This window comes from Ursus maritimus, unplaced genomic scaffold (assembly GCF_017311325.1).
Source record: "Ursus maritimus isolate PB19 unplaced genomic scaffold, ASM1731132v1 scaffold_14, whole genome shotgun sequence".
Lineage (NCBI taxonomy): Eukaryota > Metazoa > Chordata > Mammalia > Carnivora > Ursidae > Ursus > Ursus maritimus.
In genome coordinates this window covers 43268845-43284812 of record NW_024423786.1, presented here as the reverse complement: position 1 = coordinate 43284812, position 15968 = coordinate 43268845, and the positions used below count along the sequence as shown (strand labels likewise).

General features: G+C 56.8%; 1 protein-coding gene across 1 annotated transcript in view; it reads right to left on the bottom strand.

Moving 5' to 3' along the window:
* Positions 1-1382: 1382 nt before the first annotated feature.
* Positions 1383-15968, bottom strand: part of PBX4 (PBX homeobox 4) — a 35579-nt gene continuing 20993 nt past the window's right edge. The window contains exons 3-8 of the mRNA XM_040628946.1: positions 8550-8797; positions 8081-8271; positions 7472-7607; positions 4551-4707; positions 4241-4347; positions 1383-1755 (exon numbers count right to left, since the gene is read on the bottom strand). Coding sequence (XP_040484880.1) covers positions 1663-1755; positions 4241-4347; positions 4551-4707; positions 7472-7607; positions 8081-8271; positions 8550-8797 — 932 coding nt within the window. The 3' untranslated portion in view covers positions 1383-1662. The remainder of the gene's footprint in view (positions 1756-4240; positions 4348-4550; positions 4708-7471; positions 7608-8080; positions 8272-8549; positions 8798-15968) is intronic.

Genomic DNA, 15968 nt, shown 5'->3' with positions numbered 1-15968 from the left:
CCCCCCCCCCCCCCCCCCCCCCCCCCCGCCCGCAGGCCGCACGCTCCCGGCTCACCTCCCTCAGGTCTCCTCTCAAAGCTACTTTCTCCGGTGGGCTATTGTCATACAGCGGAATGAAGCCCCGACACAACGTGATGAACCTCGCACACGTGTCGCTGAGTGAGAGAAGCCAGTCACAAAAGGTATGATTCCACGGATAGGAAACGTTCAGAACCGGCAAGTCCATAGACGCAGAAAGCAGATGGGTGGCTGCCAGGGGCTGGGGGAGGGGGGTGGGGAGTGACTGCTCATGGGGACGGGGTATCCTCTGGGGTGAAGGAAATGTTCTGGAAGTAGAGAGAGGTGGTGATTTCACAATCACATTGTGAATGTAATCCATGCCACCGGATTCTTCACTTAAAATGGCTAAAATGGCAAATTCTATGTTACATGTGTTTTACCACAGTTTTTAAAAAGAAAGGGGGGGACGCCTGGGTGCCTCAGTGGGTTAAGCATCTGCCTTTGGCTTAGGTCATGATCCTGGGGTCCTGGGATTGAGGCCGCTTTGGGCTCCCTGCTCAGCAGGGAGTCTGCTTCTCCCTCTGACCCTCCCCACCTACTTGTGCTCTCTCTCAGAAAGAAACAGAGAGAGAGAGAAAGAAAAAGAAAGAAAAAAAAAAGAAAGGAAGGAGGAAGGAAAGAGGAAGGAAGGAAAAGAAAGGGGAAAAGGCACCTTCTCCCAGAGGCTGGCCCTGAGCCCACCCCCAGACTTCTGGTCATGTTTATCCTCTTTTTTCCTCTGGACTGTCATTCACTAGAGCAGAGCCCTCGTCTGTCAGGGAGCCAGGAGGCAGGCCAGCGGGACCCGAGGGCGGGCACCTCGGGCAGGGGAGGGAGTCAGCGGCCACCTTCCAGCCACAAACGATAGAAAACCCAAATCGAGCCTTGAGAGGAGGAATGCCCACAGCAGGCAGTGCAGGGGGCCCCAGCTGGCACCTGAGCAGACCCAGCCAGGGACAGAGACACCAAGCTGAGTGGCATCGTGGGCGCACAGCCGCAAAATGGGAACCAGCCAAATGTTCTGGGCCGAGGCCAAGGGGCTCCTGCCTTGGCGCTTCATTCACTGGAGGAAACTCCTGGCCAGGATGTTGATGGAGAATCATAGAACTCAGACTAACAGAAAAAAACACAAACCCAATCCCCAGGGAAGTTCAGAGCTCACAGCAGGTGGGAATCAAGAGCATATGGAACGAGCGAGAAGAGAGTGGGGAAGGCAGTGTCCGGTGAGCTGGTGCACGAAGGGACACAGCCGCCGACAGAACCACGACGCCAACACCTCCCCGCTCCGGCCCACGCCCGCACTGCCATTGCCGGGAACAAATCTGGTGCGAACCACATCGACGTGAAAATAAGTCCAAAATTTTAATGGGAGAATTTGTGACAAGTCCTAGAAGAAACAATTCACAGTCTTAGCATAAAATCACTATTAAAAAACCAAACTGAATTGAGAAAATGAGCAGCGTCTCAGCCCATTTCAGATCCCAGCCAGCAAGCAAGGGATGGCGCCCGCGGCCTGCGGTGGTTCTGGGTGTTTGAGGTAATCAGCTGCATGGGCACTAGAGACTCGAGTGCCCACGAACCGCGGCAGGCCACCCAGTTGGCTTTTCTGCTCGTCCCCAAAACTTAATTAGATGCATCTGAGTTGATGCCGCCGGGGTCTCCAGCAGGCGAAGCGGTGGACACTGGGGGGGTGGCTCCCTGCCAGCTGCCCTGGGCCTGGAAAGACAGAGACTGAGCATCAGAAGGCCCCGGATGGCCCGTCCAGCCCCCACATCCCTCAAGAAGAACCCAGAAGAGGAGCCAGGAGCCAGCGGAGGGACTGAGGGGTGCCGCTGAGTCACAGCCGGCCTTGCCACCTGACCCCTGATGTGGACACGCTTCCCCGACAGGAAGGAGCCTCCGCTGGCCACCCGACAGGGCTCTGGTCGAGGACTGCCGTGGCCCTGCTGTGCAGCCAAGGCTTCTCCACATTCTGAGCGGGACGCAGACCCAGTTGGGCCTGGAGCTGATGACAGTCCCTGAATCACCACGGCCAGATGCAGTGAGCCGGAAGGGCTGAGAAACCCGGCTGGATGCTGGTCGGGCTGGGCAGCCAGCAGGGCACGGCTCCCCGGCGCGGGGGGCTCTATCTTCGGTGCAGGGACAGCAGCGGGTACACGGAGCCTTGGGATGTTTGTCCACAGGACCAGCCCCCCCACCCCCGTAATGGAAAACACCACTGAAAATGGCTCCTCGAGGATGGTCTGCTCTGTGGTGAGGCCTGTCTGCAGCCCACGAGAGCAGGGCCCTTCCCCTCTCCAACACGCGCTCGGGGCGGTGGCTTCTGTCTGAGCCACCTGCTCCCATTGTGCAGATGTCACACCCTGCATGTGACCCTGAGGGCTCCCTCGGCCCCTCCTGAGTTGGCAGGCGACCACGCAAGTTCCTCCTCCCCTTCCTCTCTCTAGCATTTTCCCTTACAGGCTGAGCCCTCCTCCTGCGCCCCTCTACCTCCTCTGACCCCACCAGGCCGAACACCCTGCCCCTCGCCCCTCCCCGCCTCAGCTCTTTCCTGGCCACGTGTCCCCGGCGCTGCCATGGCCCCTGCGCTTTAGCGGCTCGTGTTGGGTGAATGGATGGACAGACTGTGGGCTTCCTGAGGGGGTCGCCTTATCCCGTGATGCAGGGGTGCCCGGCCCACCCGTCAGGGAGTGGCTGGGACGAGTACCAGCCTCAGGGGGACACCCTGCCCGCGATGGACTCCCACAGACCTGTGCTCTGGGAAGGAGGCCATGACTGTTGAGAGAAGGAGGCCATGACTGCTGAGGGAGGGGTCCATCCACAGCACTGAGGGGCGACAGGCTAGGGTCCAGGGGTGTGACTGGCAGCCACAGGGCAGCCCAGACATCCCTCGGGTCACAGGGTGGAGGCAATAGCTTCGGGTTGGGCGGCCTCAGCCCTTGGGGACAGCTCTCTTGAGAGCACCTGTGCCCCCCAGCACAGGCAGGGTGTCCACACCAGACCGGGGACATTCCCGCTTCCTCTGTGGGGTGCACAGGACCCTGCCTCATGGTCCAGGGAAGCCACCTCGGGATTTAGGCGGCACCACATCTCCTGGGGCTGGCTCTAGGGTAAGGATGGACCTGGTCTATCAGCTCCCCACGTGCATACTCACACCCGCCCTACCTGAGGCCCTGAGCCCCAGGAAAGCACAGAGCAAGATGAGGCCAGGCTGCCTGGCTCCGCCTGGGTGCTCATTCTGGGTTGTGGGGTTCCCATGGCAACGGGACTCACATCACCTGCGCCAGGTCCCGCCAAATGGCACCAGGAGGCGTCCCTTTCCTGCACCAGCTGGGGGCTGCGGGTAAATCGGTGGGGATCAACTGGCCCTGTAGGGTACGCTTGTGTGAAGGAAAAGGTGGGCGAAGGCCTTGCCGGATGCCACACAGCCTTGCACCCGCACGGACACATCACAGCTGCGCCTGCACGGCCTCTTCAGGATGACCCTCGTGTGGGCCAGGCCCTCGTGACAGAGAGCGGGACGCTGGGGTGGCCCCAGGGGCAATGAGAGGGATGGGCCCCCCCCCAGTACTGGCTAGCCCAACACACTGCCAAACCCCCTGAGAAAGAAAGTTCCAGAGGGCATGTCTGAGATGCCCGTGATCCCTGGCTCGTTTTCTTCCCAGTCACCAAAATGCACCTTCACTCTGGTCCAGCTAGGCCCTGGGTAGGGGGAGAGCAGGCTGGCAAGGCCAAGGCGCTGATGTGGTGGAGGGTCTGAGCCTAGTAGGGCTCCACGTTCCAATGGTCAGGGCCTTGTCTGCATGTCCCCTCCCACCCTCTCAGGTAGAGACGCCCGCTGGGAGGGAGGGCTCCTTCTCAAGAGCCACAGCCCTTGCCTTGGGCCCACCACTCGGCAGCTACAGTGAGTCGTTGAGTCCTGGGACTGGAGGTGAGGGGCACAGGTCTTTGCAAGGTGGGCCTCACATAGCCGTGCCCCTGAGGCCGCTCGGCCAACCCGTCAGTCATCAAGACAACAGACCAAGTACCCAGTGGGCCCTTCCCCATTGCTGGGACCTCTGAGGGAGCCTTGTGGAAGCTGAGAGGTGGCCGGCAAGATGGCGCATTCCCAGGACCCACCACCCACCTGGGCTCTGTGTCTCTGCCCCAACACTGAGTCAGGGACCCCAAGGGCATCCTTGGATTGTGCCCTGAGACTCACTTGAGACCGCAAGCTGCCTCCCGCAGGGGCGGGGCGGAGAGAGGCCAGTGTCTGCAGGGTGATAAGCGCATCCCGGGCACTGGTCAGCGGGAAGGGACCAGAGGAACCTAGAAGGGGTGGAAGGTGTCAGGACAAGTGTTCCAGCTCCAAAAGTTAGAGAGACTCCTCAGGTGGGATCTACCAGCCCCTCAGCCAGGAACGTGGCTCCCACCGGCCTCGGCTCCATAGAGAAGGTCTCCTGCAGCCCCTTCCAGGGCAGCTCAGCGGCCATGTGTGAAGGATGGTCCCTGGGCTGGGCAGCCTCACTCACCAGAGCTGGGTGTTGATGGGCAGCTAGCCTGGCTCCCCAGGCCCCCGATTTTGGTGGTGTCAACTGCCATTTTAGTTGTATAAATGGTAGCCTCTTCTTGAAACTTCCCCATGTTCTTTTTATATCTTATTCTTTTGTTGCCGAACCAGTTGGAGACCTGTGGACACACAGATAAAGAAGTCGCTGGAAAAGCTGACCCAGTAATGAGATAACGTGAACATATAGTGGGCTCTCTGAGGTGCCGGTGCTCCCACTGCCCAGGAGGAACATCTCTGAGTGGCAACATGCAGCCCTGCGGCCGGGCGAGAGGCCGGGACCGAGAAGCCGGCGCTGACTGAACCGTGGACCTAGGGAAATGGCCGCAGTGGGTGGAGGTCACCCCAAGCCGGCCTGTCCTAGCAGGTGCTGCTGGAAGGGGCCGGAAGGAGCTGGAAGGAAAGAGCATGTGTGACGCGTGGAGAGCTGAGCATTTGCTCCCTGCAGGGGCAGGACCAGTCTAAATGCTGGATTGTTCTTTAGGGAAAGTGAGAGCCAGGGAGCCACGCATCCCCGGAGGCCCTGTAACCCCACTCCTGGGAATTCAGTCTAAGGAAAGACCACATCGGATTCACAACTTCCCAAAGGATGACAAACTGACAGGGCAGTGGGGAGGAGCCGAGCGCTGAGCTAAGCGCCTGTCGCGTCCTCGGAGCAACTGGGGACAACCGCGGTCACAGCCAGCCTACAAGCCAGCAGGCTCGGCAGGTGCAGGAGCCCCAGGACTCCAAACCTGCACTGGGACCAGGCCAGGGCTTCTTGCCGGGTCGTTCTCTGCCGCGGGCTGTCCTGGGTGCTGTGGGGTGCTGAGCAGCACCCCTGGCCTCCACCCGCCAGATGCCAGCAGCGCCCCACCCAAGGGTTGTGCAATGAAAATTTCCCCTGGGGGCAGAATCAGTGAGCCCCTGGGCCAGCACCTTCCTACAGAGCGGGGCATGACTTCAATATCCCAAAGTAAGGCCTGGGGCCCTGCAGTGAAATATGTGTGGTTTAATGAACAGGATTAAGAAGTGCCAGGGTTTTGATGACCTTTTCTCTACCCAAGTGCTCCACATTATCCTCTCCATGTTAGCCATGAAAAGAAAAAGCCGTGTGTGCGCTCCCTGCCCCTCACGCAGCGTCTCCTCCCGCCTGCCCCTGGGTGTGAGGGCAGCCAAAGCAGCACTTGGTTCCCTCTACCTACAAGGAATGTGCTAGAACGTTTTTGTGGACGGAGTTTGCAGAGGAATGGCAGCAAGCAGTTTTCCATGTTAACTCAACTGGCCTTTTAGGGGGGCAGAGAGCAAGCCTCCCGTGTGGGCAAGGCGGGGAGCCTGGCCCTGTTCTGGGCAGATGGGGGACCCAGGGGCTGGGGGAGAGCTGGTCCTGGGCCTGTGTCCGCCCTCTCCATGGGGAGCACCCTAACACAGGCACCTCAAGCAGGCGTGGGCCTGGCCCAGGCTCTCAGATATCATCTCAGCTGGTGCGGCCTGGAGCCCCCAGCTGGCCCTGCCCAGTCCCCGCCTTTCTCCCCTCAGCACCCCTTCCCCTTTCTCCCTCGGACCTCCTCTGCCTACAGCTGCAGCTGATTCGATTCTATCTCCAAAACGTCTGTGGTCTCATTTGTGACACCCCTTGCCCTAAGGGTGCCCCCACTGCCTTCTCCTTAGGTGAACCTCACAGCTTGCACATCTTCACCCCAAATTCAGAGTCCCCCCGCCACTGTCAGCCACCTGATGTTATCCTGAGGCCTAGTGGACCCGCCACAGTGGGGAGGGGCTCCCCGCACAGAATTCCACTGGTGGTCGGTGGGGGCGGGGGGGTCTTAGGGCCCGACCACAGAGGGGGAGTCACTGGAACGTGGCTAGTGCTTTTCAAACATTTGTTGGCAACTGACCCTCTCCTCAGATGAAGTCTAGACCCAACACCCATCTGCTTTCCAGAGGCGCCAGAGCCTGAAACGAATCGGGCTGTTCCTCAGACAGCTGCACGAGGTGGCAAACCAGCTGCTGAGCCTCACGCTTCTTGGGGGCCTTGGTGCTCCAGAGGTGCACCCCTTGCTTCAGCTCCGGCCTTGGTGCCGAGGACGCCAGAGCAGTTCCAGGGGAGGGACGTCAGATGTGACTGGGACACCTGCCAGGTTCTGCTGCCTGTGGACCCTGTCACGACATCGCAGCTGGACTTGGCCAGAGCCGGGGCAGAGAGTTCTGGCTGAGGGCACAGGCTCTGGAGGCAGCCAGACTGGGCTGGAAACTCAGCCCCTTCAAGTGCACGGCTGGCGGAGGGCGCTGCCCCCGAGCGGGTGGTGGTGATCCGCAGCGAGCGCCAGCGCAGTCAGCCCTGCGGCCAGGCGCTCGGGGGCGCTGCCCCGGCGGTGCGGCCTGATCCTGCCTCGTGAGCCGCCCGTACTCACCGTTCGCACTTCAAAACCTTCCGAGATGTTTCTTGGGTTCTCCCCTCAGCTCCCCCTCCCTTGCCCCCAATCCCACTGAGGACACTAGAGGTCCAGATGACCAGGGCCTCTCAGGGCTGTCCAGGTCCCGTCTCCAACCTGTACTCCCACACCCCATGTGGAGCAGATGTTGCCCGACATTGTACCACCCTGGCACGCAAGCATCCGAACTTCTCCCAGTACAGCTGAACTGGTACCCTGGCATGAGGTCTGGGCTATCATTTTAAGTCCTACTCTTGCTCCAAGTTGTTTTTCTTCTCCTATGCTAACACATGCTCTCCTCTCTTATGCAGCACACAACCTCCCTGTGATGCAAGTGTGGTACTCGGTCCCGAGGGTGCCTCAGGGACCACACACTCCGCCCGTGTGCTCCACACAGTTAATGAACTTCCCTGCGGGTCCTCCTCCCTGGACAGGACCTGCTCCCCCTCCTACATGCGGGGAGGCCCATCACCTGGGAGACTGTGATGCCGCCCCTCCTGGCCAGCTCTTCTTTGGCTTCTTCGCTGGGGTAAGGGTTGCTCAGATGGGAGTAAAAATACTCATTCAGCACTTCCGTGGCCTGCTTGCTGAAGTTGCGTCGCTTACGCCTGCAAAGACGGACAGCCTCAGCCAGTGCACGCCCCGGCCATTAGGGACGCTCGTGTCCCTGTCTGTGATTTCCTAGAGGTCAGCACTTTTTTTTTTAAGATTTTATTTATTTGAGAGAGAGAGAGAGAGAGAGCGCGCACGAGCATGAACAGGGGGAGGAGCAGAGGGAGAGGGAGAGAGAGAAGCAAGATTCCTCACTGAGCAGAGAGCCCAACACGGGGCTCGGTCCCAGGACCCCGAGATCATGACCTGAGCCGAAAGCAGATGCTTAACCCACTGAGCCACCCAGGCGCCCCAAGGTCAGCACTTCTGATTGCCTCCCAAGAGGCTGTGTGAAGGCTGCACCCCCGGCCACAGCTGGAGCCCCGGGACAGGCTGGGAGGCCCCTAGAACTTAAACCCAAGCCAGCTGCAATTCGGTTCTTCTCCTTAAGAGCCAACCCTGGGGTCATGGGCAGTGCGTAGGGCCTGACCTGGCATCGAGGAACCGTGAACGCAGGGTCATCACAGCCTCGCAGGTGCTCTGCTTCAGCTGCATCTGGATGGCATTGAACTTGCCGTGGATGACACCCACCATGCGCTCGATCTCCTTGGGTGAGACGGGCCTCATCCTGCTCTGCTCCCGGAGAAGGTTGGTGACGTGCGTGGTGAACTCATGGCAGGCCTGGGGTGGGGACACACGTGCCAGCCTGTGACTACCCAGCAGGCTGGCTCGGGGCTCCACGCAGGACCAGCCACCTGCCACCCCTTGCAGCTCCCACACAGGCTGGCTACTGAGAAGTGAATGCAAAGGGTTTCCAGCAAAATCAGCCACCTCTGCCGTGAGACCAAGTGCATGTACTCCCTGGTCTGTGCCACAAAAGAAAGGTGGTTAGCGTTCCATGTTTTGCTTTGACAAATGCGCATTCACATGATAGAAACTCTTCCATGCAGAAAGATCACCTGTTCATATTTCTCTAGCTCAGAGTGGTAAATCTGTCGGATCTGGGACAGCTTGGCCCTGTAGTCAGAGTGCTCAAGGCTATTGTCATTTGGACAGCCACCTGGTGTTGCTGTGTTGGCCGCTGCCGCCGATCCTCCTCTTCCTCGCCTCTCCGGCCTGGATACACCCTCGGCCAGCAGCATGTTATCCAGCCTCATGAGCTGAGCATTGGGGGGACCTTCTTCTTGAATGCCATGGATGCTTAACACTAGACAGGAGAGATGGGACCGAATCAGTGTCCGCTGTCTGAGCGAAAACCACCACAACAGGTTATTAGCACTGGCATCCTATCTGAACCCCTGAAGGGAAAGGAAGGCTTCCTTTCAACCAGTAAGAGACGCCGAGTTACCCACTTTGACAGTGGCCCGGGTGCCACATAGGAGTGCAGTCCAGGGAGTGCACACAGGCCACGGTTCAGCGTAGCCATGCGGGCAGAACTTAGAGCCTACGGCTGGGCCCCCATGAGAGGCCTGGACGGGGCAGGTTTGGGGAGGCACCCGGCACTGGAGAAGCCCGAAGCCCTGAACCATGCGTCCAGAAGGGAGAGGAGGGCACATTTGCAGATGCTCACACCAGCACAGGCATGGACATGAACATGAACGGCAGCCTGGTGTCAGCGCAGGGCTATGTTGGTGTGCCTCTGTTATGAGATGTGTGTCGGGGAGGGGAACTGTTGCTATAAAGTCAGAGAGGAAAAGCCTGATGGAAAGTACCAGAAAATATGAACTAATCCACTTAAAGATTTTAAACAGAGAAACAAGACATTTGGCTCTAAAACTTGGAGGCTGGGCCTCAGCTGGGCTGAGAGGGGGGAACTTCTTGGGGCAGGGCTGGATGGGCAGGAGAGGCAGTGGGGAGAGCTGCCACTGTCCAGATGGACACAGGGCAACTGCAGGGCAGCCAGAGGGAGAGACCCCAGGATCCCTGGCCCCGGATATGGGTGTGAGAGAAAGAGGCCAGGGCAACACCCAAGTTCAAGTGGGCTGCGTAACGGATGGCACCACATTCTCCCAAGCCCAGTGTGCAGAGTGGCAGGTGAAAAGGCTGACCCGGCCAATCAGATGCGAGGTGGCTGCTTACTGGGATTTGGGGATGGACGGACCAGTTTGGATGGGAGACAGATAGTCACGTGTCATCTGCATGTGGTGTGTTTGGGACATCTGTACGTATCCACCTGTGCCCACAGCTGTACTGAGGAGAAGGAGGCTGTGGCCCCTGAATGCTGGAAAACCAACATAAGGGACAGGCAAAGGAGGAGATGGAAAGAATGATCAGGTAGGTCAAGGAAAAACCATTAGTAATCACGGGGGTGAAGCGTGAGGGCTTAGTCATTAGGAGACCGCCGTTAACCTCCGCATAAGCAGCTGCAGGGTCTGGTGGGGCAGAAGCTGACTAGAAAGCTCCAGGGGACCGTGGGAGCCAGGTAGTGCAGGGAGGGAAAGGCTGCTGCAGGGGCTGCAGAGCGAGGTTTGGGGCCGAGGAGGGTGGTCTTGCAGGAGCTGAATTTTGTTTGCTTCTTCAGTGAAGAAGTGTCTGTGGCTACAGAGAAAGAAACAGGTGGACGATCATGGGGAGGGGTGTCCCTGCGGGGAGGGAAGCAGGGAATGGGGAAGGAGGTGATAATGTCCATCTAATTCTGACTTCCCAGAAAAACAAAGTTTTAAGTGTCTTCTTGGGAACAGGCTCCTTTAATACTATCACCTACTAACAGATTTAAATGCTCAAATAAAAAAAAAGAAGTGGAGCCCTATCAGAGATATTTACTATCACTTGTCCCTTTCCTGCTCCCTGCATAAAGGACTGACCTTTTCTGTCACAAATTTACCTGTGAAAACTGAAGGAGCTCAAAAGCTATCCGTGCAGGAATTTTCCTCACGGGTGGGGACTCAGTCCCGCTGGGTCGCAGGGACGCGCTTTTTGAAAGAGCTGAGGGAGAGGCGCCTGGGTGGCGCAGTCGTTAAGCGTCTGCCTTTGGCTCAGGGCGTTATCCTGGCGTTATGGGATCGAGCCCCACATCAGGCTCCTCCGCTGGGAGCCTGCTTCTTCCTCTCCCACTCCCCCTGCCTGTGTTCCCTCTCTCGCTGGCTGTCTCTATCTCTGTCGAATAAATAAATAAAATCTTTAAAAAAAAAAAATGAAAGAGCTGAGGGACAGGGCCCCTCCACCAGCGCCCCACAGCCTTCCACTGTGGAGATCCAATCTCTCACAACCTTATGGGATCTTCAAGGGCACCAGAAGTGAATCTTAGTTCCCGTGCTCCACCAGGACGGGGCTCCTGGGGCTGCACATGCCCCCCATCTGGTCCTTGCAGACACCCACTGCAGCTAAGCGGCTGGGGGCTCCTGGACGGGCCCTAAGTCTGCTCTAGAGTTTGGTCTTGGTACAGGCCCCGGCCCCCCTGATCTCTCTTCGCCCAGAGTAGATAATGGATGCCCTCCTGCTCAGGTCCCTCTGTGTTCAAATCCTATCGATCCTACCTCCTCAATCAACTCACCATCCGTCCTCTCCCTTGATGCCACTCCTGGGTCCTGCTGCTCTCACCCCTCCTCTGCCCTCCATGACGTGCGGAGGAAATCCCTCTCTCCGTCCTATCCATCCTGCACACCTGCAAGCTGCTACCTTCCAACACTGTGTTCATCACTCCAGTCTTGTTCAAAGACTTCAACAATTCCCTGGCACCCTCCGATAAAACCTAGAACCTGACACCTGGCACTCAGGGACTTGCCTGACATCCTTCCAAACTCACCTTCGTGAACTTTCCCTCTGCTGGGCCGTGCACACCGCCCTTTGACAGCACAGCAGACACTGCACGCCTGTATCATGTTTATTCCCCAGCTGTCCCCTGAGTGCCTATGGTCTAGGAGGGGGATCAGGAGCGGGCCAAGAGGGACGCACAGGACCCAGCTGCTCCCCAGAGGGCCCCCAGCAAGCTCTGACGCCCAGGGGCAGAGAGGCTCCCTCCTCACCTTCCATTATGGCTTCAGTTGAACTAGGGAAAGGAGCGGTCAGGGCTGGAACACGAGGCTTAGTGAAGGCATGCGTGTGCACGCAGAGGTGTGGGAGCACGTGAGGGTAAATGTGTCTGAGTGTGCCACGCGTGTGTGTGTAACTCTGGGCTGCTGTAGGCCGTGTGGCCGTCTTTCTCGTGTTCTTTATCTGACAGTGGGTACCTAGGAGCCCATAACAAGCTGAGTACCATACCGAGTGTTGAAGATTTTTAAAAATACATAAAAAAACACATGGAACTTGCCTTTCTCAAATGAAGATTCTCAAATCACAGAGTATACCCGAGCCTTTTCTCCTATCTCTCTATCGGCATGTACGGGTGCAGCCCTTTCCGGAGGCGAGTTTTGAAATGCTGATTAACAATGAAAAAGTGCATATCCTTTGATCTTCAAATTATCGTTCCGAGAATTTGTCCTACAGGAACACTGACACCTATAGATGCCATATTTACAGGACACACACTACCTCCACTGTTCGTAATTTTGAAAAACTGAAACCACCCAGATGTCCATGAATGAGACAACATGCTTGTCATACCCCAGGCCCCGTGGTGTTAGCCATGCGGATGCCTTGAGGTGCTGTTATGGTAAACAATCACCCCCTACAAGCTTTATTCTTTACGACTGGACATTTTTGCCAATGTGTATATATGAGTAAAAGCAAAACTTAAAAAGAAAAGTGACCCCAAGCTTTGGTCACCACCAATTGTAGCTGCGGACGTGGCTGCGCGGAGCACACGTGTTTGGATGTCACTTCCCCTGCTTGCTAAGTGCGCTTTGCCCTACGCCAACGCCCTGCAGCGCAGCTCTCTCTCTCCCTCAGCACCAAGCCCCTGTCCTCCCCGGCACCGTAACTGGCCTAATTATGGTCATTAGATACTCATTACCACCAATTACAACAAGCTCATTTCCGGTAGGCTGTTCCAGAGCATCTCAGACGAGCTCCTCGGCACCCTCAGGGGCCCTCAACTGGAGACTGGGAGGCCTCGGGGACCAGGAGCTCAGCTCAGGGACACTGTCTGCTCGAGGCACTTAGAGGAGGAGGTAGGATCTAAAATAAAGCCCCCCAAATCCCCACCCCGGGGCCAACAGCCAGAGTTCCTTCTGTTCCTAATTTACTGAAGGCGATGAAAACCGTGGTAAATCAAACAATGAAAGGAAATTGTGAATATCAACACATTGTGTTTGTTTTTTAAAGAAATAATACGGAACTGTTATAGACTGAACTGTGTCCCCCTGGTTCACCCACTGCAGCCCGAACTCCTGTGACTGTATCTGCAGACAAGTCTTGTGAGGAGGTGATTACGATGGAACGAGGTTGTAAGGGTGGGGCCTCATCCTAGGACTGCCGCCTTCCAAGAAGAAGAAGAGAGCCCTCCCATTCCCCCAAGCTCGGTGTGAGGGCAAGGCAAGAAGGTGGCTGTGTGCAAGGCTGGAAATGGCCTTCACTAGGAACCGAATCAGCCGGCACCTTGATCTTGGACTTCTAGCCTCCAGAACTGTGAGAAAATAAATGTCTGTTGTTTAGGACCTCCCAAGCAGATTAAGGCAGGAACATGATCCCAAGTTGCTTTTATGTTTCTCTTCTTAATAGAACAAAGACATGGCCACTGGGGGAGACGGAAGGGTCAGAGGAGAAGCCTCCTTCACCCTGACTCTCCCCATTCTGCTTGCTTATTCCTTCGCCCACTCAGGAGTGCTCTTGCTTGGCAACAAGACCGTGTTCCAGCTTCCTCCCGTGCCAAGGTGGGAGGCTGGGCAGAGCCATCTCCAGGGCCCAGAGCCATCTCCAGAGCCCAGACCCCCAAGGGAGGAAGTCTAACCCATGAGTTGAGCCGCAGAGACTTCAGACACCCCTAACTGGGCTGACCACATGGCTGTGAATGTGTCACCCCTCTGGCTACAGCACCCAGCTGTGAATGGAGCCGCCCTGAGCACCTGTTGGGAAGGGATGATATGGGACAGGCCTGACCTGGAGCCTGCCAGGGTGCAGGACTCAGCAAAACACTGACCTCTCTTCCTCTCTGCAGCCCTCAATGGGCAGGGCCCTAGGCCCTCCGAAGCCTGCCCCCCTCTCCTGCACAGAGGGGTCTCCACCACCCACTGTCTGGATGGATGAAGATGAGAGAACTCGGAATAGAACAATGCACTGAAGTCAAGGGACAGGTGGCAACCAAACTGCTTTCCTAGGAGCCTTTGGACAACAGAAAGGCCAAGCCTGCTGTTGGGACCTCAGGGTTAGGGTCTAGAGGCCTGGAGTCTTGAGAACATGCTGAGTGCCCACAGTCGCCCTCATCTGGTCACACCAGGCCCCACATCCATCTGCCTGCAGCACCAGTCTGGCAGTGACAGCACCAGTGTCTTTGCAGTCATGGGTGAGAATAATCATTAGGAAGAAAAGCTTGGGCACTTCCTGCTTCCAGAAACCTTGTGATGTGTTTTCTTCCCTTGCTGAGGGCTAAGTGCTGGGCATAAGCTGGGGCTTTGGGGTGACAAGTGGCGGCTGCCGACCCCAGGGAGCAGCGGAGACTGGGGTCTCCTGCCACTACATGTTGACAGGAACGGGGCCTCTGGGGAGGACCCAGCGTGGTCAGAGAGACCTGGCTGAGGTTAGTGCTCCTGTCCTCATTCTCGGGCTGGAGTTCAGCGCCACCGGCTCCAACTTCTCTTGCAGCAAAGGTAATAAGGGAATTCGACAAGGAATTCTGGCAAAGTGCTCATCCCAGCAACCGCTGTCATCTTTTGTGAGAGTGTTTCCTCCCTCACACAACGCCTCTGGTATTGGAGAACATGGAAAGGGGTGGCAGGTGGTAAATTATCTTCTTTTTTTTTTAAAGATTTTATTTATTTATTTGACAGAGATAGAGACAGCCAGCGAGAGAGGGAACACAAGCAGGGGGAGTGGGAGAGGAAGAAGCAGGCTCATAGCGGAGGAGCCTGATGTGGGGCTCGATCCCAGAACGCCGGGATCACGCCCTGAGCCGAAGGCAGACGCTTAACCGCTGTGCCACCCAGGCGCCCCTGGTAAATTATCTTCTGTACCTGGATCCAAGTGTTTAAGAAAAACAACAACAACAACTCCAGCAACAATGACAACAACAACAACAACTCCAGCTATAGGGAAGGTCTCAATGGCTTGTGGTTGCTCTTTCTGCTTCTGGAGCTCCTGCCTCTTGGGTCTCCCCCACATCCTTCCCTCAGGATGGACACCAATGGAGTGTGTACATGGGACCAGGAGTCTTTGCTCATCAGGGTAATTTCATCTGATAGGCCAGAGGTTTCCCAAACTAACTCTACACTCCCCTGGGGAGCCAGTAAACTCTGCACACCCCTCGGCTGGCCCTGGCTGCAGAGATTAGAGGGTCAGCACCTTCCCACCCTGTCACGGAAACTGGCTTGATCCAGACTTGGTCAGTGGCAGTTGTTGCTGATAATGGGCAGTTTCTGAGCCTTAATGCCTGGGTATAGGAGCTGCTGCTGCCCTGAAAATCCCATCAAGCCCCAGGCTGGGGGCCCCAGCAACACCTCCAGCAACTCCATTGCTCAGAAAACCTCTGCCAACCCTGACCTTCTGGAACTGCCCACCCTCACCCATTTTCCTGCTCCTGGCTCCAGAGGCAGGATCCCTCCTGCCAAGATCCATAAACTGGAAGGAGCCTGAGAGTAACTCTTTTGGGCTTTGGGGGCCATGGGGCCCCCATGTCTCTTGTCACTACTGCTCAGTCACCGATGTAACACCAAAGCAGCCCCAGACAAGAGTGAACAAATGAGCAGCTGTGTTCCAATAAAACTTTATTTCCCAACACTATGGTCTCACGACCCCTGCTCCAGAATAGGCATTTGTGGAGCCTAATATGTACCTGAGGAAGGACCTGAATGCGTGAGGGCAGGTAGGTCAACACCGTTGTACTACTGCCTTCAAATGCCCTTTCCTCGGGCCCCCCTCTTGATCCTTCTCCCTTCTTCTACGGGTGTAGTACGAAGGATTTTAGCTTGTTTAGTTCGGTTCCAGTCTAGACCAGGACTCCTGGAAAGGTGCCACCTGGTTTGTCCCGTCCACAGAGAAGCCAACACAGACATGAGAAGCTGCACGTAGAAACTTCTAGAGCAACGTGATGGAGTAACTTTGTCTGTTGAATCTAATGAGACTTTTGGGCTTATTATTTTGTGTATCTGCTTTATTTTCCCTTTCTTTTTCCCAGAACTGCATCTTGCTCGTCTTTTACACCGGTACTGGGTGGTGGTGAGCCAAATACTCCTCAAGGCCAGAGCGGACTGAACTTGGGTCACGGCCAGAAGCTCTCAGATCCAAGCTCCAGGGTTCCATGAGAACAGTCCAGAAGTGACCCTCTCGGGGAGTAAACCTATTTCCTC